Source organism: Lottia gigantea (assembly GCF_000327385.1).
Source record: "Lottia gigantea unplaced genomic scaffold LOTGIsca_28, whole genome shotgun sequence".
NCBI classification, from domain to species: domain Eukaryota; kingdom Metazoa; phylum Mollusca; class Gastropoda; family Lottiidae; genus Lottia; species Lottia gigantea.
Window position 1 is genome coordinate 475384 of NW_008708898.1, and position 23122 is coordinate 498505.

Genomic DNA, 23122 nt, shown 5'->3' on the forward strand with positions numbered 1-23122 from the left:
ATCAGCAATATTGAGTAAGCCGATCTTGATGAAACTTGGTATGCATGTATATATTTATAAGTTCAAAATTGATAATAATCGGATGACCGGTTTGAGCTATCTTTATATTCTTAAACTAATACACATATCTTTGAATGAATCAAAATATAAACACTAGCAGTCCACTATTATGGTTATAGCCTTGTCACGGGCGGCCAGCAACGTTGTGGGATGGGATGGCGTCAGGGGATTGTCAGAAGGACCCTCAAGAGAACCTAGCAAGTTGGGAATGAAATTTTGAAACATAAGTCTCCTTCATTCCCTTTTACCAATAACCTTATTATCGCCCATCTGAAGGTCCACTTTCATTATCTGCGCATATCCCTCCATGGTATTTAGTTAGACTTACATCATATATTTTTCCTAGTTTCATTATAAAATAAATACAGCGTAAAGATATAACTGAAGGCCATGTAATGTCAACATGTTATGATGGTTTTGATTTATTCTCTTGATATAGTTTACATGGTTCAATAATTTGTTTATCAAAATTGCCCCCTTTAATATTTGAACCCTTGATAATTAAATATTTCCTTAAAATTAAACAGATTTAAAAATCTGGTGAATTTTTTAAATACCAAAATAACTTCACTCTGGTCTTGTATGTATAGGATTAAACACCACCAAGGGTTTTTATGATATTTTAAACCTGCATACTGAGGAATTTAATCATAAGGGGCTTACCTCTAGGAAAAGGGATTTAAATATTAGAAATGAGAGCGGAAGTGTTTAATAAGAGGCGACTGTTTAATTTCATATTTAGAGATAGATATACATAAAAATGAAATAAGGGGTGCGACTCCTTCCAACAAGATTCAATCAGCCCTGCCAGTAGCGACCAGTGCGCTAGACTTTCTTTTATTCTAGAAATTGAAACGTACTCCTTCTGTCAACTTCCTCGACAGAATCCTAGGAAATCTTTCGATTTTGGGAACCACAGTTATTCTTGGGAAGGAACAAATAATTAGTTCTATAGTATTGGTCGAATAGTATTTAAACGTGCAAGTGATAAGAGATGTCCCCTCAGTTGAAAGTGATTATAGAGTTGTCCGGTGAAATTCGTGCCCAGAAACTGAAGTTAATCAACCGGAGACCAGTGACTTTTGAATTGTCCCTTGAAAGGCCCCATTAAGAAATAACATCGTAACGAACCAGGGAATAAACAAATAGATTCTAGAGAATTAGTAAATTCCTGGGATTATGGTTATATTTCATCGTTGGCATGTTGCACGAATTGTACTTGAATTGAATTAAAGACAGATCTATTGGAACGAAGTGGTTAGAATATTAAAAGTAAGGAAACATTCTACGAAATTATTTTATTCTGGTTTCTCTTGCTTTTAATATTAGTTAAAGGGCATTACTTTGGCAAAGAGTCTGCAATGGTACAATAATTTGAGTCACCATGTTCTTCAAGATTTACACATAAAAAGTAAATTCCATTTATTAGGTGTGCCTAAAAGGCTTATGATTCTACGAGATTATAGCAATAAATATAATGTTTTTTTTATTTTAATTGTTCGATCAATTTATAATCTTATTTTCAAGAAAATACATTTCAAGGGTGCGTCGTTTAGTTTTAAGTAAACAATTTTATCTTTTCGAGTGTTCATTGTGACCATAAAGTTTTGTATGTGGTAAAAAATAAGGTAAAAGGGGTATTGAAATGTAATTTGTTTGTGACTATGTAAATCTATACAGAAAACAGGTTTAAATAAAAAGTAGTTATTAACGAGCATTGTAACAATATATTTGATATTCTGTTATTTACAGTGGGTAATTAGTTTCTCCTTTTCCATATATACATGTAAGAACACGTGATCAACACTGTCAATTTTCTTTATAGAGAAATCAATTGATAGTTTACCTATAGATTATTGTTCATTTGAATAGAGTATATGATAATAGATCCCTATATACCCTTACCCTATCTTATCACATGACTACCACCACTAACAAACCCTACAAATCGTTAACACTCTATAGATGTTTGTGTGACGACAATGTCTTTATATATGAAATCGATCTGACTATTGATATTATTACTTTCTTTATGTAATATTGATGTACGCAGTGACTGGAATTGAAAGAACCAATATGGTTTCCATGTCAGTGTATCGCTGAACGGATTAAATCACAAGGATTAGTGAATGACCTACAACAGGATGTGCTTGAAACATTGATAAAGGGTTGATACTTCTATCAGATAAAAATGAATGTTCAGAGACCTAAATCAGCCTTTTCCATCCGTGGACCGTCTATGACATTGTGTGATGTTATAAGATGTGGTTATTATAAACACGTTGGTTTTCTTGTAGAAATGGGAATCGTTATTGATGAAAGTGATCAAGAAGGTAAAACACCTCTGATATTATGTGCCTTTGTGGAACCAGAGTCGTGGGGTGTGGGACTAGCGAGGATTCTAATAGAACACGGAGCACAAGTGTCAAAGAAGGATAGATTTGGTTTGAACACTTTCCATTACGCGTGTATCTACGGACGCTTTCAATTAGCTAAGGCCCTACTGAATGCCATGGATTTCGATATTAACGATGTCGACAGGTATGGAAACACAGCACTTCATTACACAGTTAGAAGTGGAAATTCTATGATTACCAAACTGATTGTGGACGCATTAAAGCGTTACAATTTGCCATTGGATACCCGGAACAGACATGGACAAACAGCCCTAGAGCTGGCATATAAACTTAATCGCTATAGCTGTGTCAAACTGTTAGAGGATGACGATACGTTTGAGATACCCTGTGAAGACACAAACCTAGTTCTTGGTTTTGAAAATAAGCGTCAAGGTTCCAGAAGGTGTTACAGAGAATGCTGTCGAAGTGCTCCTAGTGGTACGTTTGGCAGGAACAGTTACAACACCATCAGATCTACCAAAAATCTTAAAGCAAACCAGAAAGATCCAGAAAGACTCATACACAGTGCTAGTGCCAAAGATTTCCGGAATACACCGGAAAATATCTTTAAATTAACATCAATTCCAGTTGATGAATGTAACAGCCGTGGTCAATCTAGGGAATCGGCACCATTTATTCGTCCAGATACAGCTTTCGCAAGAAGCCCACAATCGAACAGCAATAATTCGTCAGACAAATCGTGGCGGAATGAGTTGAGGAATCTGTATCTGATGTATGAATATCAATGCTGTCCATCATGGAGACGACCTATTAAACCTGTTGTGTACCATGTAAAAATTGAAGAACCACCAGCCGACTTGGATGAGGTAGACAAAGTCAAGGACAAAAGAAACAGACGAAGTAGCTGTACCTCCAGACTAAGTCTCAATTTAGATCTGCGTCGACGGTCTTCCAGCTCACCGAGAACTCCCCGAAAGGGTTCAACGACAAATGTTGATAAGCGATCTCCATTTGGCGATAATTTGTCGAGCAGCAGTGAATCGAGCGCTAGAAGTAAAAGAGACGGTCTCAGTAAAAATGAAATAAGTCCGAGAAGTCCAAGAGGCAGTCCAAAACATTTGGACGTTGATAGTGTATTTAATTAACTTTCTGTACTTTTTTAATTGTTGTAGATGATCTTCTCGAAACTAAAATAATAAAAACTCTACGATTTTCTGATTCTTATCCGTTCGCCAGTCTCTGGACGCTTGCTTGTACACAATAGACTATCTTGTGCCGCATTTTTGTAGAAAATAATTTTTTACTCAAGGGTTACTCTGGGGAAATTCATGAACTCTGGACCCAATGGCGTTATAGTAATAACTGTCGGTAGCAAACATAATATTTATTCACAAAATGTGCCTTATATTTTTTGGACCATCTCAAATTTCAGAGCAACTGCAATTTCAACATCAAGTAACATTCGAGAAATCTACCTGAGTTCACCGACTGAAATCTCACAGATTCATCCAATCGCTTTCAGTTGGTCGTTTTTTAATTCAACTTTCTATCAAAACTGAATCCGGTAGTCGTAGTGACCGGTCAGAATCTACGATCATCCACTAAATGACGGCATAACTTCTTCATTTTCCTGAGCGTTTGGTGCAAGTCCTCCAACTGACATGAGCCTTTCTTGATACACTTTGGTACTGGCTATGTAGGTTTTAAGCCATGTTAAGGGTAACCTGTTATTAGCATTCATTAATTCCGTTGTTATCTCCCTTCAACAAAATATGTTTTGCTTTCTTTCCATGCAACAGACATTCAAACGATTGCCACTGGGTCAGATGAAACTATTATGTCTACCTAGTTTGGCAGTATTTTACAGCTATAGGGTATGGTTTGGGCTATACGTTTTATTGTTTCCCATTTAAAGGCGAACTGTCTGAAATCATAACCAAATCCACGATTATTTGTCCAAACATTTGTCATCTTAAACTACTGATGGCAATTAATTGTATCTGTTTCAGTTTGGACATTGACGAAATGAAATCTCCAAAAAGAACCTTTTGATTTCATGATATCCTGAAAATTATACATATTTCGCCATAAACATTTTTCAAAAATATCTTTTTATCGATATCTTTATTTCATAGGTGTGTTTTTGAAATAAAGCAATGTATTTATTCTTACAGTTTTTAGAAAATAATAATAAAGTATTGTCCTTTAAATATCGAAATTACCGTATGAAATCCACTAAATTTGTTTAGTTAAACACTGAGACTGTCATTTGTGCTGTTCTATGTATCCTATATTTTGTCCTTGTCAATATCTCGACAATGTCCTTAATTAAAATTCTCTGACCAGTTGAAAAGATAAAGCATCAAATGTTAACATGTACAAAGCAAGAAGTAATTATAACAGTTTTTAGTGGTAAAATTTGATTAAGAGGGATTGACCTTTTACAAGTCCTTACATGTAGCTTTTAACATTAACTCAAATGTCAATGTCTCATCATTTCTTCATCTGATGATGGTCTCCGTTTCTAATCAATATGTTTCAGTTTTACTGTGTACTTGTGTTTTCAGACAGATCTGATTTCAGAAGTCATAATTCGTAAGTGTATAGGATAAATCACGACATTTTCGGATTTTATGATATCGGGGTAAAGTGTTTTGAATATCATAAAAAGTCAAGGGAAAGTGTTTTATCTGACCCATAAATGGGCAGAGATTATTTGAAAAACAATAAAAAAGTACTGAAATAAAGGCGCGCCTTCCAGATTCGGTCAGTTCATCAACCTGTGAACTTTCTCCATTCCATTACCCAAGGCCTTTGACGCCATGAGTCGGAGAAAGCAAGTGATGATGTAAACGGTATTCCCATCTATTTTACGAAAACAAAATGTAGGTCAAAACGCATCGCTCGAACACGACCTGCACTCGATAGTGTCCACTGGAGATATGCAAGGCATCTCTATATTATTTATCAATCCAAAACATTCTCGGGAAGTTAAAGTCTTCTGGCAAAGGGATGCAATTCGTATCTACAAACGTTTTCAATTCATCCGGCGACCAGTGAGCTAGATTTTTTATTCATTGATAAAGCCTTCTGGTCTTAATATTAGACACAAGCATTTGATATTTTTATCTCTAGTGACGCCATATTTTTTCTGTTACAAATTATGTTAATATTCTTAGGGAGATTGTAATCCCCAGGGTTTCTAGGTATATTATGTATATATTCTCAAGGAGATTGTATTTTAATGATATTGCTGGGAATATACCCCAGGGTTTCTAGGTATATTATGTATATATTCTCAGGGAGATTGTATTTTAATGATATTGCTGGGAATATACCGCAGGGTTCCTAGGTATATTATGTATATATTCTCAGGGAGATTGTATTTTAATGATATTCCTGGGAATATACCCCAGGGTTTCTAGGTATATTATGTATATATTCTCAAGGAAATTGTATTTTAATGATATTGCTGGGAATATACCCCAGGGTTTCTAGGTATATTATGTATATATTTTCAAGGAGATTGTATTTTAATGATATTCCTGGGAATATACCCCAGGGTTTCTAGGTATATTATGTCTATATTCTCAGGGAGATTGTATTTTAATGATATTCCTGGGAATATACCCCAGGGTTTCTAGGTATGTTATGTATATATTCTCAGGGAGATTATATTTTAATGATATTCCTGGCAATATACCCCAGAGTTTCTAGGTTTATTATGTATATATTCTCAGGGAGATTGTATTTAAATGATATTGCTGGGAATATACCCCAGGGTTTCTAGGTATATTATGTATATATGTATCTGTTAAAATAACATTTCTAGAAACCCTGAGATATCTTATGAAAGGGATTTTATAAGATAACAAACCAGACGTCACTGGAGGTTTGAAAGAAAAAATATAATAATGTAATATAGTTTTGCCATATATTTAAGAGTGTGAAATCGATTCAAAAAATAAAATCTAAAACTTTCGACATAACCAGTTACAAATCTTTGGTTTCCTACCAAACAGTTTGTTAAGAGGTGAAGGATGGAAAGCACCAGATTCAATTCAAAAAGAAACAAAAAATGATATACTAGGACCGATAGGCTAAATAGGTGTTTACTAATTTATAATATAAAAAACCTCCAAACTGGAGCATACATTGGCGTAAAACTGAAATTTCGGCATTCTAGATATAAGTAGAAGATATTGTCTATGTCCATGTGCACAGACATAAATACCGTTATACCTTATAACACTTACACGATAATGTTACGAATCACGAATCACCGGGAAAATATTATAATTCCTTGAGGCATACCTGAACCTAAACCGTGAGCCATTAGATACGAACCATCGATCTAATCAGATGATACAATAAATTTTGGATTCACATTAGCCTACGTTATTTTAGGAATTATACTCATTAGTTACTGTGTAGCTTTTTCCCCTAGGGAATGCCTTGAACTTTTCAAATACTATTGGCAAGGACTCGGAACACTACAAAACATAACTAAATTAAGACCATTGTGTCTTCTTGTAAGCAAAGTTTCGTTACTGTGTCCAAATCAATGAATGAAATTGTTAATATTATGTGTTTAATAACATTTTTCTTTTTTAAATAAGTTTCATTAAAAAAAACTAACTTTATTTTTCGATTAGAATCGACCTTTCCTAATAATGGCGTACAGTTTTGACAATATTGTTTCGGTTTTTATGCTTCATTTTTTTCCTATTGTTTTTTGAAAATTACTAAGAAGTCGGCGATTGAACTGTCATTTAATTTTCTAAATATGGCCATCAGGAACTCTACTCTTAGATCAGGAAATGAAAAACGGAAAATACATAACAACTTCTGACGTCATTATCGCTATTTTAGAAATAATAGTTTTCTTTGAGACAAGTCGTACAGCAAGAGATTTCTTGTAATGTGAGACAGACTGGATTAGTTGAGACATATTGAAATGTGTAGATTATTTATCATTTCCTTATAAATTCTAAAACAACAGGCTCATCATCAACCAAATCAAATATAATACTTAAGGAAGGGCGAGACAAATTACAAACTGCTGCAGACAATAAAGGCTACCAATTTTGTTTTGAAAACTATCTTTTGTGCCAGTTCGTCTCTAAATGATAAAATCCCAGTTTTCCAGGTATTATATATCACAATTTGATTATTTTCGTCATACCTGAAGAATCGTTAGCACTGTTGTCTGTAAGTTGTCTGCAGTTATCAAGTTTAGGGTTAAAAACGGATATCCGTTTGGTCTAAATTAGCAACAGGTTGACCCAGTCACAGTTTCTTACAGGAAAAAATAAATCAACGGTAACGTACAAACAGTAGGTTATAAGTCGATACAATTAGAGTACATGTACCTGCGTTTCAGGACTAATCCCTTTATCAAGCGAAAAAAAGAAAAAACACTAAACTGACAAAAAATTTCTTATGGGACGAGTAATATGTAAGCTTCTTTGCTTACGTCCGAAACTCGTCCTGTCCATTAGAAATTCCGGAATATTCAAGAGCAAAAGCAATGCCAATTCTACCGCTTACTGCTCCGTTAAACTCTAGTCTTAGGCTAACTATTGTATACCTTTTAAAAGGCTAGACGATCCTAATTGTTTTCTTGTATTGTTGAAATATCTCGACCTTCTGACTCCAGATAATCAGATTAACTAGTAGACTATTAGAAATAATAGGATGTTGAAATATCACTAATCACAGGAGGTTTTAATATACATTGCATAAGACATCGTAGATGATAAAGAACACGAAGAATGGCTTAGAATATGAAATGACACTAAAGGGATAACATATTATGTAGTATATTATCGCGCACAAAAGATCAGAGAAAAAAAGACGACAATAAGAGGAGGGTGACATCAGGTGCTCCGGAAGAGTAATCACGTAGGTGTTGATCCAATTTTCACTATTGTGATTTAAAGTAACATACCGGCAACACACTTTCTCGTGATTATCATCAATGATCAATATAGAGAGTTTGAACACGCGCTTCCAGGGTCACGTGGTGGATTTGATGCCTATGGAAGGTGTATATTGAGAAAGTTCTACTGTATTTGATTATAAACCTTGCCTTTATTTATATTGTCGCATTCTCTACATATTATTTTCTCGTATAATGTTTCACATTTTAAAGTGTTATTTTTCCATTTTATAGTGTAATGTTTCACATTTTGAAGTGTTATGTCTCACATTTTTCCTGCCACAGTTAGAAGAATTATTTTTCTCGTAGACATTAAAAGTTGTTAATTGATATATGAAGTATTTTGAATATCAAGTGGTTAGTTGAATGTACGGATATATTTTATAATTATGATTTATTGTCATTAGAGGTAAGTATTTTTATAATTACCTATATGTTATAATTTGTTTGTCAGCTAACCAAATATTATGTCACAACGTATGTTTACCATGTCAAACCCTGTATAAAATTGTGCATGTCAAGTTAATGTACAAGTTTTAGGTTGACATTTGAAAACTTATTAACCTCTACCTACATGTAAAGAACTGAAATACTGAAGTTTGGATTTAACTTTTCTGAGACGTTATTTTCCAGAAAGTTGAAAATCCCACTGAAATGAAAAAAGGTCGTCGAAGTAAAATTATTATATCTGAAAAAAGATACCGACATCTATTGAAAGTCAAAGTAACATTTATTTATGACCATACGCCGAATGAAACGGCGAATTCTATTTCATACTTGAAATTTGTAGTTTTCATATATACATTGGGACAAGTAAAAGTTTGTCGAAATATACATTTAAAGGAGTGATTTGAATTTCTGATCTGAGTTAAAATGTAGCATTTCAAATTTTAGAAAGATTCTAGAATTATGAAAAGATCTGAAAAATTGTCTTGGGTTCAGATATTGTTTATACAAGTGTCAGTCTACCTTTATTAGAAAAGACCAAGGCTTCATTTCCTGACGTTATTTCAGTTGAATTCCCAAATTTTATTATCTTTAATATGGCTCGGTAAAAATAGAGCAGGAGGAACTTGAAAGTATCGGCTTAAGAAAGAAGATTCCCCAAATTTGTTCTCTAATTGTCAAGGTTCCCTTTATTTTCTTCAAAACTTTTGATGTGACATTTGTAAAATCCTGCTGACACATTGTTTGCTTCCATTTTATCATTGAAATTCCGTTTCGACCATAAAATATAAAAAGGTACTTCAGACCACTCTTCAATACAAGTAGCGTCTATCACAATTAGATTAGCATTTAAGATTTTTTTTTATCTTTAAGGCAGTATTACCCATGTACTTGTACAAATGAACGAAATGGTTTGCTGTTGTTAAAGCAGTATTAGTAGCATACTCCTAACCTAAAGCCATCGTCAAATTGTTGGATACCTACTTGGGATTTATTTACGGATATCTAAAAGTTAATGTCCTTTAAATGATTATAGTCCAAATATGAATCAAGAAAAGTTTGTAAATAAGTGCACATTGTATTCTGTTTGAAAAGCAACAATGAGATATAATTGAAATCTAAATGCAACAATGTGCAAAAAAAAAAGGACCAAAAGATAAAACAACACTTTGTATGTTTTTGACCTTACAATAGCTCCATACTGCTTTCATGTAATCTATCCTCCGAGGACATTATAAATAGAGCAGATAATTACACGCAAAGTTGATCTGAAGGTAAAGTTTTAACAAACGCTCATGGTTAGTATTGCTATTTTATGAATAAAGTTTTTTTTATATTTTTATCTCGACTATAACAAGTACAATATAATCATGTTGTAACATAACATATCATTTGACCCAAATATAACCCGTACATACTGAATATTAAACTAAGTGGACATGGTTCTTTAAATCAAAAAAAAATAAAAATGCCATCGACATTTAGTCCTTTAGAACCAACTTGACACAAATCTTGTAGTTTTCAAGACAATAGCAAACGATACAAATACGTCTGTACTCGACTTCATTATGCTATTGGCAATTTCCTCTTCCATTCTTTTGTAAAGTGACTTTTATATTAAAGGTCAATTGGCTTTAATGCTGAAATCCTACTTTTACATGGCGCATGTCTTGCCAATGGGTAATATTATCGTGTTATAAGATGACTCGAAATTGTTGAAGTGAGACTGATAATTATTATCAAGATCTAATACGATGTTTTATATGGGTTACTAGACCCATCCATGATTTTTATGCACCACGAGTTTCATGTCACTAAAATATTCACCTGATTATAGGACTGATTCGCCATTTTCGGGGGTTGATTTGGGTCATGAATATATATATATGATCTTCGCTAGTCTAAAAAAAATGTACGAAAATTACATAATTCCATCAAAAATACCTCTTAGAATTTTACTTTCTATTTTTATGTATATATGTACTATATTTGGCAGTCTCCAGAAAACTAACTTTCAAACGCGGATAATTCTGGACAGACTGCATGGATCTTAAGGCTCAAATTTAGCTTAGATAAAAGAAAACCCGTTTCTGAGACTAAGGTACGATTCGTCAAAAATTTGCTAAGTATATATTTGTAAACCACATGTGAAGAACATGTAAGGTTAACATTGAATTAACTCAAATCGGTCAAAATTCGACTGGACACTAGTTACAGGAGATCAAGAATGGTTACATGAAATTCACGGTTACACTGTAAGGTTTTTCGAGAATAAGGTTCTTAAATACTGCATAAAATGTTTTGCAAATATTTGTGCAGTTCTGTTATCCTATGAAGAGAGAGCCTTCTGGCAACTATACTAATCGATGATGAATCCGTTTTTGTGTCTGTAAGAATTTGCAACCATCGTAATAATATCGACATCATTTGTCGAGTTTACTGTCCTCATTTTATTTTTCTTAAAACATACTATGTTTTTTTCATTGATGATAGATATAAGCCGATTTAATGTCATGTGATGGATGATATTTAACACAGTAAAATATAAATGCCACAAGAAAGAAAATCAAAATGTATGACTTTAAAGAATGATGAAGTCTTTTCCACATACCTATCATTGGCGACATTTAACATTAAATTTTTATTTTTAGACTAGTTATCGTACAAATTTACAAACCGAACGACAGATCACATTCAGAAGCTTCGTTTGATTTTTTAAGGTCGCATTACAACCGTATTACTTAAGTCACTAAGCTTCACTGCGTATATATATAGTTACTTTTAATTATCGAGCTTAATTGTGATATTGTTATTTCGTTATGTTAGAGTTGATTTCACTATAAGCTTACCCTAATATATCAAAACATAATGAGCTAGATGGAGTTCGGCATAATATGGAGCAAAGAAATAAAATAATTAGGTGAGCATTGTATGACAAAAGGAACCTGTAACCAAAAGAACACACGGAAGCACTCGTTAGATGCATATCCGACTTTTTTTCAAAAACAAAAATATTGCGCAACAAATTTTGGCATTTGGTATCTGTATTTTGCATTTTCATTGCTATAAAATTAAAAATGTGTCCACACAACGCATTTAACGTAAATGAATGGTGACGATGTCCGTCTACATGGGTATACGTATACCCAGCCAAGGAAATCAAAGGTCACCAATGTTGTTCAATAGAATATTATAAAAACATAGACACCTGTCTCACAAGGTAGATGGAAAATAAAAATGGTAGAAGTCTGAACAAATATTAGATTCATCACATTTCACTGCCACGTGCTAACTCTTGGATTTCATATTGGAAAATAAACAGTATACCACAAACAGTTTTGTATAAAATAACTTAGCAATCTTAGATAAACGTTCGTGTTGATAGAATCGTTTACTTTCATTATATACATTTACATCAGACCACATCAAACATTTTCATCTTTCAAAAGGTCAACTTTTACTTTTAGAAGATTACAAAGTTTCGTCATGTCAGACAATATTAACCATGGATGGTTAAATTAATATGGTTGTCTCTGTCTATACTCAGTTTAACACAGATTTTGCACAGTATCAAAGAATAGTTCTATGTATTGATAATTAATAAGCCTTTTCCGATTTCAAAATGTACATTGTCTGTACACCTCTGTTTATATCCCATGTTTGATACGTTCATTACCTCTAATTTTCATTCTGAAAACTATCGGTAAGGGTTATACGGATAAATTTATAGCTCATGTCAACACGTGTTCGGAAAATAAGTCCATTTACTAGGACAAATGAGTTAAAAACAGCGTTAATGTAACCAGAAACCTAATCTGTGCCAAGTAGCAAGCATAATTATTGTAAGTTGTGAAATCGTTCACTTTGATAGTTGAATTAAGAAATTGGGTTAACAACTTATAGAAAATTGAATTTCAAAATGTTTAAGCAAGTAATTATATGTCTGTAACCATGTTCAAGTCGATTGCCTGCCAAAGCTTTGCCTTACGTTTCCATTTGATGTTCTAATGTCGTCATTCCAGTCTCTTACACAGATATTAGGCCGTTGGCCTGAATACGTAAAACTTAGATAATTTAAGTGGCATCCTACTTTTGAAGGCAAAAAAAAAAAATAAAATAACGTGGCTAGTAGAGGCGACAGATGAACTGAAATTGATTTGTAAAATAAATTTTATAATTTCTTATAGCTGTAGGCTGTTAATTTGTTCATTGTCTACACCTCTACGACTACGTCAAGAGTCTAAAAATAGTGGAATTTTTAATAATAGTATAATTTTGGTTTCTAAGGTGGTTTGTAATAACACTGTCTATATATAATAACAGTTATTAAAACCATTACGTAGGTTGTCTTGGCATTTCTTACTGAATGTGACTTCACGGAAGTATGACTAGCTGACAGAGCCAATAGCGGAGTGGTATCAGGTGTTGTTTCTGGGGGTGAGCATGCCCTATCTCACTAACGATACCTTTAGTGATGCTCATTCCGTAAAAATGATATGATTTGATTCAAGAGTTTAAAGGTAAATGGTAGTAAAATGACAACATACAGTTTGTCCCAGAGAACCATATTGGTGTAATGTATATACCATAGAAACATAAATAACTATAAATGTTGGAATCTAATCTTATTTTGATTTCTAGAAAGTAATTTGAAAACCATTCCAATCAAAATACCCATTGCATTCTTTGTTCTTCTTTAAAATTCAGTTCCTATGGAATCGAGATAGTACTGCTATAAGATATTTTACAATGCGTACATATTCTCCAAAATGGATATTGTCCCTGGGGTAGCCAACGTGTCAAAATGTCGCTGAATCTGAGAGAGAGGTTGCTGTAGCCTTCCTTAGAATTGCGTGGTTCTGTAATCTTCGGTGCCAGTATTGGATACTTACAATACGTGTTGCGATGGTTGTCATACCATGATCACCTTGAGATAAAACAAGAGAAAGTTTAAAACCACATGTCTACCATTAAAATCTATTTAAAATTAATTGTTTTTCTGTAATCTCAGCAATCAAGTGAAAACTTGAACGTTTTCAATCATGACTTCTCTCCTTAATTTCCGCTTTCGGTAAACGTTCAATACTATAGTTTCCACTGTTAAAGGTCATCGCCTACTAAATAGATGTTTTGAACTGGATTTCCAGTCGTTATTTTCTGCCTTACTTTTTATACGCCCACATCTCTCCATGTGGACGTATATTGTCGACACCCCTGTCCGTTCATCGGTCCGTCGGTCCGTCCGTCAACATTTACTTGTAAACGCTCTGATGATAGAATCAAATGAAATTTGGTATGTGTATACATATTCATAAAATGAAGATCAAGTTAGAATTTGAGCTACTTTCGACCGTTAGAAACGGAGTTATTGCCCTTGTCCCAAAATCTTGAATATGCTATTACTCTCGTAGTGTTCAACCGATTTTGATGAAACTTAAAATGGATGTTATTGGACATAAATCGAAAGGTTTGAGAAAGTTTAGTTTACTTCTGATTAAATTTAAGACCTTTTCAAGATTTAGGCCTCTTATGACAGTTTTGAGGAATTATCGCCCTTTAACCTCTATACAGTAAGTGCTTCTATCAACATCAATTGCTCGTAAACACTCTAAAAACTAGGGTGTTTGAAGGAATCAAATGAAATTCGGTGTGTGCATACATAATCATGAAACGAAGGTCAAGTTTGAATTGTTATACGCCCACATCTCTCTATGTGGACGTATATTGTCGGTCCGTAAATGCTCTAAAAACTAGATTTTTTTGATGGAATCAAAAGTATAAGGTGTCTAAGGAATTAAATGGCACATTTGTCAGCCATTTTTATAAACATTTCTACAAAAAGCTCACACATCTGTAAAATTGTGTCCAATATTTCTGCCTTAATGTTATGACATGGAAATACTTGGAATAAGACGTATTTGACCTCATTAGTTTATCAAATTGTGGACTTGGGCTCTAAGAGTTCCAGACGTCGCACCTTAATGTTGAAACCGTAAAATTTCGATTTCCAATTCATTTTGGTAACAATGAGCACTTCAAAAGATCTTCTATCTAAGCCAAAATTTTGTAATGCTATTTAAATCATTTTACACCTTCCATCTAGTTCCTGGCTAAGTTATTCCTGCTTTAAGTTATGCAGCGAGTTGTGAACGTCATTATGAGTGGAAAGTAAACATTTGAAGAAAAAACTAGAAGTCGTTGTTTAATGGGAAAATCACTGCTATGTTTCTTAAAGGTAGATGAGTTTCCAAGAATCTTCTGTTAGAGCCCTAAACACCTGTATCTTAGATGGAGTAAAGCTACTCAGAATGTGATAGATATGGAGCCATATACTAATGTCAGGTTTTAGTGGTACAAACGGTAAGTTCGGCTTTGAAAATCTCATCAAATGCAATTGACATGTCAGTCTGGTCGTAATATTATTTGAGATATATTGAAAGTCATCTAATAAGAAGGAAATTCCATTCCAATGAAGTTGCGATAATCCTATATAGTTTGATTGGTTTGAAGACTATGAGAGATAAATAGCCAGTGATTTGTAGGCTGTATTTAATTGGGATTTGATATATGGGTATTCAGACAGTATTATCAATACGTTTCTTTCCTATTATCTCACCACATTGCCATAAAAATTGAGACCTACTAGCTATTAAACGCTAATAAAAAGACTTAAATGACTTTATCTATCGCAGGGCAGAAGGATTTTCATGCCAATCAAGAAGATTTTACTTTCTCTCTTAGTACCAGTGGGACTAATTTAAGAGAGTCGGGTGGAAACGTTTGATGAAAGTCTGCATTATTTACATCACGGTGGTTCGTGGTCGTGTATTAAGAACATAATCTACTAGGAAGACATCTCACTTCCTTTAATCATAATTCAATAACTTTCATCTCTCCCAATTCCACTAATTCAGTTTATTTCTTAGACGTAATCAGCCTGCAATCTCATGCTAATCAAATCAATGCCGTTGTATGAGTTAATGTCAATCACGCGAGATTCACGTGTTTTTTTAATGGGTGTACCAGACGACAGTGTCAGGGTATAGATGTCACTAATAATAAAATCCCGGTCATTAAATATATTTCATTATAGGTAATAGAAATGGTGTGGAAAAAAATCTTACTTCGTTCCGTATAGTGATCGCGGGAAATAGCTAAAAGGACAATTACCTTTAGAATAAAGCGGAATTTTAAAAGCATTTGTTCGATTTTTTGATAAAATCATTACATCGTCAAGGCAGTGTCAACAGAGTTGTAATCCCATTAGCTGTAATGTATTGCATTTTTCTTAGTATTGTTTGCCTAAAGGTTTTTCGATCTTATTAAGCTTGATGCAGTGAGTAGACTATGAAAATGTCATTAATTTTGTTGCTCTGAACCATCAATGTAACAATGTATAAAACAGCACGTGACAGTGTGTGAGTGGGGAAATCATAAAAGATCTCAAACAATGATTGAGCTCCACTTCGATAGTCCTCTACCAGGTATCGCTATATCTTCACATTATCGAGTTATAACAATCTCAATCAAATACCTTGACCTCAATTGGCACTTTTCTGGTTTAATGAAAGATTGTAAATGCAGAGGTTTGATTGTATTGGCAGTGTATGTAAATTTGTAAGGATTTTTAAATCTCACATGGGGAGGAAAAAACATTATTAGAACTCTTCTGATGCCCTTTTGTATCTGCTATGTACTTAAATGGTATTTGGCATCAGCCTGAAACAATTCGTTTAATTGGCGATTGACACAGTATTGATCAGGTTACTTCTGAGTCAGAACCCCAAGATTGATGATCTTAATCTGTCACTGTAAGTACTGATACTAGAAATTACAGGTCATTCAAAGCCAAGATCGAGTTTCTATTAAAAATATCGCATTGGAAACGTTTTAAAAAGGAGCCAAAGAACAACTACTAAAATATTGATTGGAATATAACCATCAATTGGTTTATGATACAGAACAAGAGGCCAGTAAATTACTGTGTCACGATAATGTAACGAGTTAAACCACAAATCGAAGCTATTAAGATTCAAGGTTGAATACAATAACACGATGATATTAAAAAATGTATTGGAGATTAAACATTTTTACAAAGTAGGCGTAAATGGAATAATTGATAGCCTTTAAAAAGTAGGACACTATAACCAACCCTAATTAAAAACACAAGTACAATATATTTTCTATGGTTGATATTAATCTTAAAAACCAACCATCCAACCGGAAGTTAACAATTGCTATTATTAATACCATGAGCTACAATGAATTGCATGCATCAGACCAAAAACATTGTATGAACTAATCAGGAATATATATAGCATGATATATACAGACAAAAAACATGCCTAATATTGATCACATATAGCTATTCTGATTAACCAATGCTTTTCAGCTATATTTTTCAACAACTATTGTGTGACAAAACCCTGAGTTTATAAACTGTAGGACATGTCTGATTTATGAACAAATCGATGGACCGTAATCAGGTTACGGTTGAACATAATTTTCTTATATTATAATCCTTGTTTCTTGTCAAATTCTTCAAAACGTTAGGTTAAACACAACAGTCTTAAAGCAACCTGGTAGAGTCAACAACGGCAGTTGACTTGTCACTTTTAATTTATCATATTATAGACTAATTTACATAACCATGTATCGATTGGCCTTTATATTTATGAAACATAAGAGAAAAAGTAATGGATTGACAGCTGGTAATTGTTCTTTTGTCATTTTGAACACGTAATTTAACATTAAACATGTCGACAAGTCAGTAATGATTAAGTTATGTTCCTGAAGTTCTTTAGTTTTTATTGTGATATATAGGTTTTGTCAAATGAAAAATGTTCAATAATCTAAAATGATCGATGTTTTTTTAGCGAGTTCGAAAGATTAAAGAGGTATTGACATTTAGATAACATACTGATCGAATTCCATCGGAAAATGTGAGTATTGCAATGAAATGAGATTGAGTTGTCTAGTTCTCCGCACTTCCGCTTCACTTTCTCGTCTTCCGGTGTTTTAATGATGTAGAACGCGCAGACAGTTAAAACGGCGATCGCGGGACCTTATTCTTGGTTCTTGACGTTCCTCACATCTTTCTATACTTAGTAGATATAGCTGAAACAATTCCAAACCGAAGCTGCTATCAACTCTGGACCGTTAATTGATTTAAATTTGGTCTCAATCTTCCTAGCTAGTTTTCCTCCATTTGGAGAATAAATCGAACAAACACCCTTGGGACCACCACGATTATTATTACACAATGTCTGTCTCTTTTTATAATAAAATATTTTTCTAAGTTTTGACACCTGAAGGTTCAATCAATCAGAATGTTCTTTAAAATTGTCAATGTCATTAAACTGTGAACTTGTCCTGTGTTCGTGTTCTTAATAATTAACGGTCTGTATAGGACGTTCCTTGAAATAAATCGTAGAGAAATTGTCTACTTGTTTAGTTTTTTTTTTAGTCTCGAGGATATGTAAAAACAAATCGAAATTGGGAATGGATATTTCTAAACACAATTTATAATCACAATTTGTATTTTCTTCGTGTAAGCTGAAAGAAAATTTAGTCTCGTTTATTAGGTGTTTTTTTTTAACCCAATTCGGAATATTTCACCCACCACTGAAGGGTCTATCTGACAAAATACAGACTTAACCTAAAATCATTAACATCTTCTAAGCTTTAAATTAGAAAAATCGTAGAATTAATGTGACTATAAAATCAAAGTCATTAAGATTGAAGGTTGAATACTAAACGCAAGTTATAATAAATTTCATATTAAAGATGTAACGATTTTTTCTAAGGATAAAAAGTATGAGAAATGATGAATGTTGCCTTAAGACTTGGTCTGTATATTATATTTTCTAACAATATCCGCTTGGTTAATGAAGGCAAGAATATAGGTAATCGTATAAGATATTAAGTTTCAGTATTTCAGTGTTTTAGTCGTCATTACCATCGTGTTTATAGAATATAAAAAATGATATGATAAATGATAAAGTTGATAGGGTTGTGGAATGTGTCATTTCTGTTTGAAGGGATAATAAATATGTCCATCTTGCAAATAATATGATCGTTTGAAGGTCTTATTGTTGAAACCTGAAATGGATTGTGGTCTATGCCCATATGAACTGTGATCCAAACGTCAATTGAATTTCGTTCCAAAGTTGATTTCAGTCTTTATGTGGATCTTACACAGGCATAAACTCGACATTACCCAAACCCGCCCTTAAAAGGTTAGAAAACCCATTATGACGGTTGCATGTATTTACCATGCCCAGTGAATTAAAGTCACAGTCATAAGTTATAATTGGTTGCACTGATTGCCCTGTATGATCCACACCATAGCGTTATCAACACAATGTTATTTTTAATATAGAACATAATACAATCTAGATCAATATGATTTTGATCGATGTAGATTAAAGTCTAAACGTTTAAAGAGATTCAAAAGGATTTTCATGTTTCATGTCGTTGAACTTGAGATATAACCTTTGCACCATTATCAAATATCATTTATGGCAGATACAAGGCAGAGCTTGGTATCGAAAAAAAATGACTTGACATAGTCACGGAACGACTTCATAACGACTTGGAGCGACTTTATAATAACGACTTGATGATGACAAGACAATAATGACGATATGGAATGACTTGATATCAATATTACAAGATTTAATTACATATTACAAACGACATAGGGCGACTTAAAAAAAACTACTTGATACGGGTAAGAACTTGATGATGACACACTACGACATAGAACGAATCGATACGAAACGTCTTGATAACGAAATGGAATGACTTGATAACATCGATGATATCGATATAAAACGACTTGATAAGAACATGGAACGACTAATATTAATTCCTATATAAAAACGTCTTGATAACGACATGGAATGAATTGATATAGATATGAAACGACTTAATACCGATATGAAAGGTTGTGATAACGACATGGAACAACCTGATATCGATATGAAAGTCTTTTTACGACATGGAACGACTTGATAACGACATGGAACGTCTTAATATCGATAATAAATGACTTGATAAGAAGATGAAACGACTTGATATCGATATGAGACGACTTCATAACGACGCGGAATGACTTAATACTGATGATGTGAAACGACATGAAATGACTCTATATTGATAATTTTTGTCTTGATAAGCACGCGAAGCAACTTGATATCGATATGAAACGACTTGATAACAACATTTGACGACTTAATACCGATATTATGAAAAGACCGACTTGATAACAACTTGGAACGACATTATACTGATATGAACTACTTGATATCGACATGGAACAACTTGATAGCGACATGGAACAACTTGCTAACAACATGGAGACACTTGATAGATCAGAGAAACATGTAAAAGACAAGAAACCTCACAAAAAAATAATATCGAGAAACGACTTCAAACTAATTTCAAATCAAATCCAGTTTAGTTTTCGAGACGTTTCATGTTTGCATTTTGGTAGGCACTGTTATAATGCTTTACGTAACTTTTCCTGAATCCCTTTACTCTGCACGATATATATTTACATTATAATGTCTACAGAGTAATACTGTTATTTACCTTATAATATCCAACTAATTATACTAATTGAACATTCATGTATACCAGTATATGATTGTATTGAAGGTGATGATTTAGTATTTAATACCACCATTTTACTACTCGCTATACAAATCGTTACACAATATAACTTTTAACTAGATCAAATTGTTACAATTAGTCGTTTAGTACCAGAATGAATGGATATGATTAGAGACATTTAAAGGGATATTCAATCTAATGATTTTTTAAAAAGAAATGTGCATAATGTCATCATTGTCCATGTCTGAAATACAAATGATCTTGCTTTCGGGCGCTAACCATTCTGTAACACGTAATGTCCACACAGCTTATACTATGCACATTATATATTTAGTGCAGCGAATCAGGATCGTTAATTGGGTTCTTCTTCGGTTTCCCTTTAACTCTGCAACACCACCACACACAAGTCGAACAGTCTCTTACTTTGTTTAAGAAATATTTCACAGTCCATGCATCTATAAATACTAAAAACAGATCATTTTTAATAATTGTATTGTGTCATGAAATTTGAAAAATCACAGCACCCTAGTTTAATACTCAATCTAAATATACGCTCATGATGATTCGATTGTAATTTAACAAGATTTGATACAACAGTACTGCATTATTATTGTTCTTATGTTATTGCTTGGAATGTGACATGATGCATGTAAAGGAATGTGTTTTAAAATCAATTACCTGATACAACAATCATCTCATTTACTATTTACAAATTATTTACATATATTCTATTTCATTAGTATTGTTTGTGGCCATGGTGAATTCAAACAATTAATCTTGTATATGGATTTGACACGATGTAATGACAATTTGGAATGTTGTCAAGATCAATCGTTATTTTTACTCCAGATATAAATGATATACAGTGATATTTTCACGGTTTTTTTCTGCTCCAAGACCATTTACTACATACAGTCTGTCCACATTTCTACACGCGACAAACAAAGCCTGGATTTAAATGCTTCCAAAGAAATTGAAATTGAGTTTTTTTATGTTTCACACAATGAAGCATATTTTAGTTTACGTCACCGCCATGGATGGAAAAGTAGGAAGTGGGTGTTTAAAGTTTAAATATAAGAATACTCTTTGTCAGAAATGTTGACCTATTCAAGATTAATCTTGTAAACTGACAATCTCCTTGGTCTCAAGTCTTTTAAAATAAAAGAGATCAGACCAACGTCTCATTAAGCGATCAATACCATGTTAAGTATTTCTGTAATAACTGGTGGTACGTTCGGTACCAGACATATATTCACCTTTAAATATTCAACTGATGGAAAATATTGCTTCAGGCTGTCGTATCTAACAACACTGTCATCTAATGATTCTTTGAAAGGTAATATTTTGGCTCTAGAATCTAATTACAGGATTACAGTTTTTCCTCGTTCGTTATAAATCAGAACTGTCGGCTATCTTTGCAATCGCAATGTTCACCTCGTCAGTTGGGCAAACCTTTAACATTTAAATCATAACCTCTTTTAACGATTGTATTGAAGTGTATTACTGGGGTGGGGTGTTGTATAGTGTCAATAAATAATCCCAAGAAATATTTTTGGCAATTGAGTTAAATGACATTGATGTAATGGTCAGCTTACATGCACAGTTAAAGTAAACTAAATGATCTTTTGATTATATGTTTGTGAAATGTATGCCTGGTAATGCTCTACGTATCAAACTAGAAGCTATAATTTGTATTACCTCACCTACCTTACTTTTTCTACAGTGGTATTATAGTAAACTTACTGTCCTATATTGGAATAATTTTCTTCTGATCTGAATTGGTAAAAATCATTGATAAATGTAAAGTGTAAAGTTAACTTTCTTTTATTGACTACTGTGGCGTTTGTACTAACATGATGTAGGAAATTTAAAAATGAATTATAGGAGAAAACAAAATCATATTTTTTTACATAATTTTAAATGAACATGAATTGTATTCTAAATTTTCAAATTAAATGAAAAATTTACTATCGGCCACGAGTTGATGTACGGCATCCATCACAACCGTTTATCATTACATTCGTGTCTAGTAGTCGTTTAAAAAGAAAGAAGTTTTCGAAGCTCTTGGAGGTTAATCAGAGTCGGGAAAATTTCCGGGATGATTATTTCTACGATTATTGTCTCTTATGCACTAAAAAAAATAAAAACAGCTTTGATTGGAATTGATTTTCAAGATGCGGCAAGTGAGCATCAAAGGTTTTTTGAAGCAAAGAAACATATTAGTGTCTGATTACTCCCTAATGCTATGTAGGTGTTGTTTTTTAGAATCATTAGGGTTAGGAGGCTGAGTCGGGGTCAGAAAACTTTCAAAGGGGGTGGGGGGCATGGCCTTTTTTCTGCCCTTCCGCCTTCATTAGAAGCACCACAGATGCTATGTGGAATTGATGGACCACATACAACCTTAGATTCTTGAAGAACACAAAAATAGTATCGGAGTCTATTTAAGACATTCTCAAAATCAAACTTGTCGCAAAATTATGAAAAATAAATAATTTTTGTCTAATTTTAAAATCCGTTAAGTTAATTTTTGGTGACAATTTTGATTTTGATTTTACTCGAATTTAAGTGTAACAATTCAACTTCATCAAACATGATTTTGTTTCTTTTTTGTGAAACATTCAACCAAAATGTTATCTTTAAAGCGTACTAGCGATAATGGGATTGTACACTTAAAACTTAAAGTATGTCAACCTCTATGTTA

General features: G+C 33.2%; 1 protein-coding gene across 1 annotated transcript; it reads left to right on the forward strand.

Moving 5' to 3' along the window:
- Window positions 1–2251: 2251 nt before the first annotated feature.
- LOTGIDRAFT_161161 (hypothetical protein) lies at window positions 2252–3562 on the forward strand (the record flags this gene model as incomplete). Its single annotated transcript, XM_009056501.1, has 1 exon — window positions 2252–3562. The coding sequence occupies one exon, from the start codon at window positions 2252–2254 to the stop codon at window positions 3560–3562; it is 1311 nt and encodes a 436-aa protein (XP_009054749.1).
- Between the last annotated feature and the right edge of the window lie 19560 nt (window positions 3563–23122).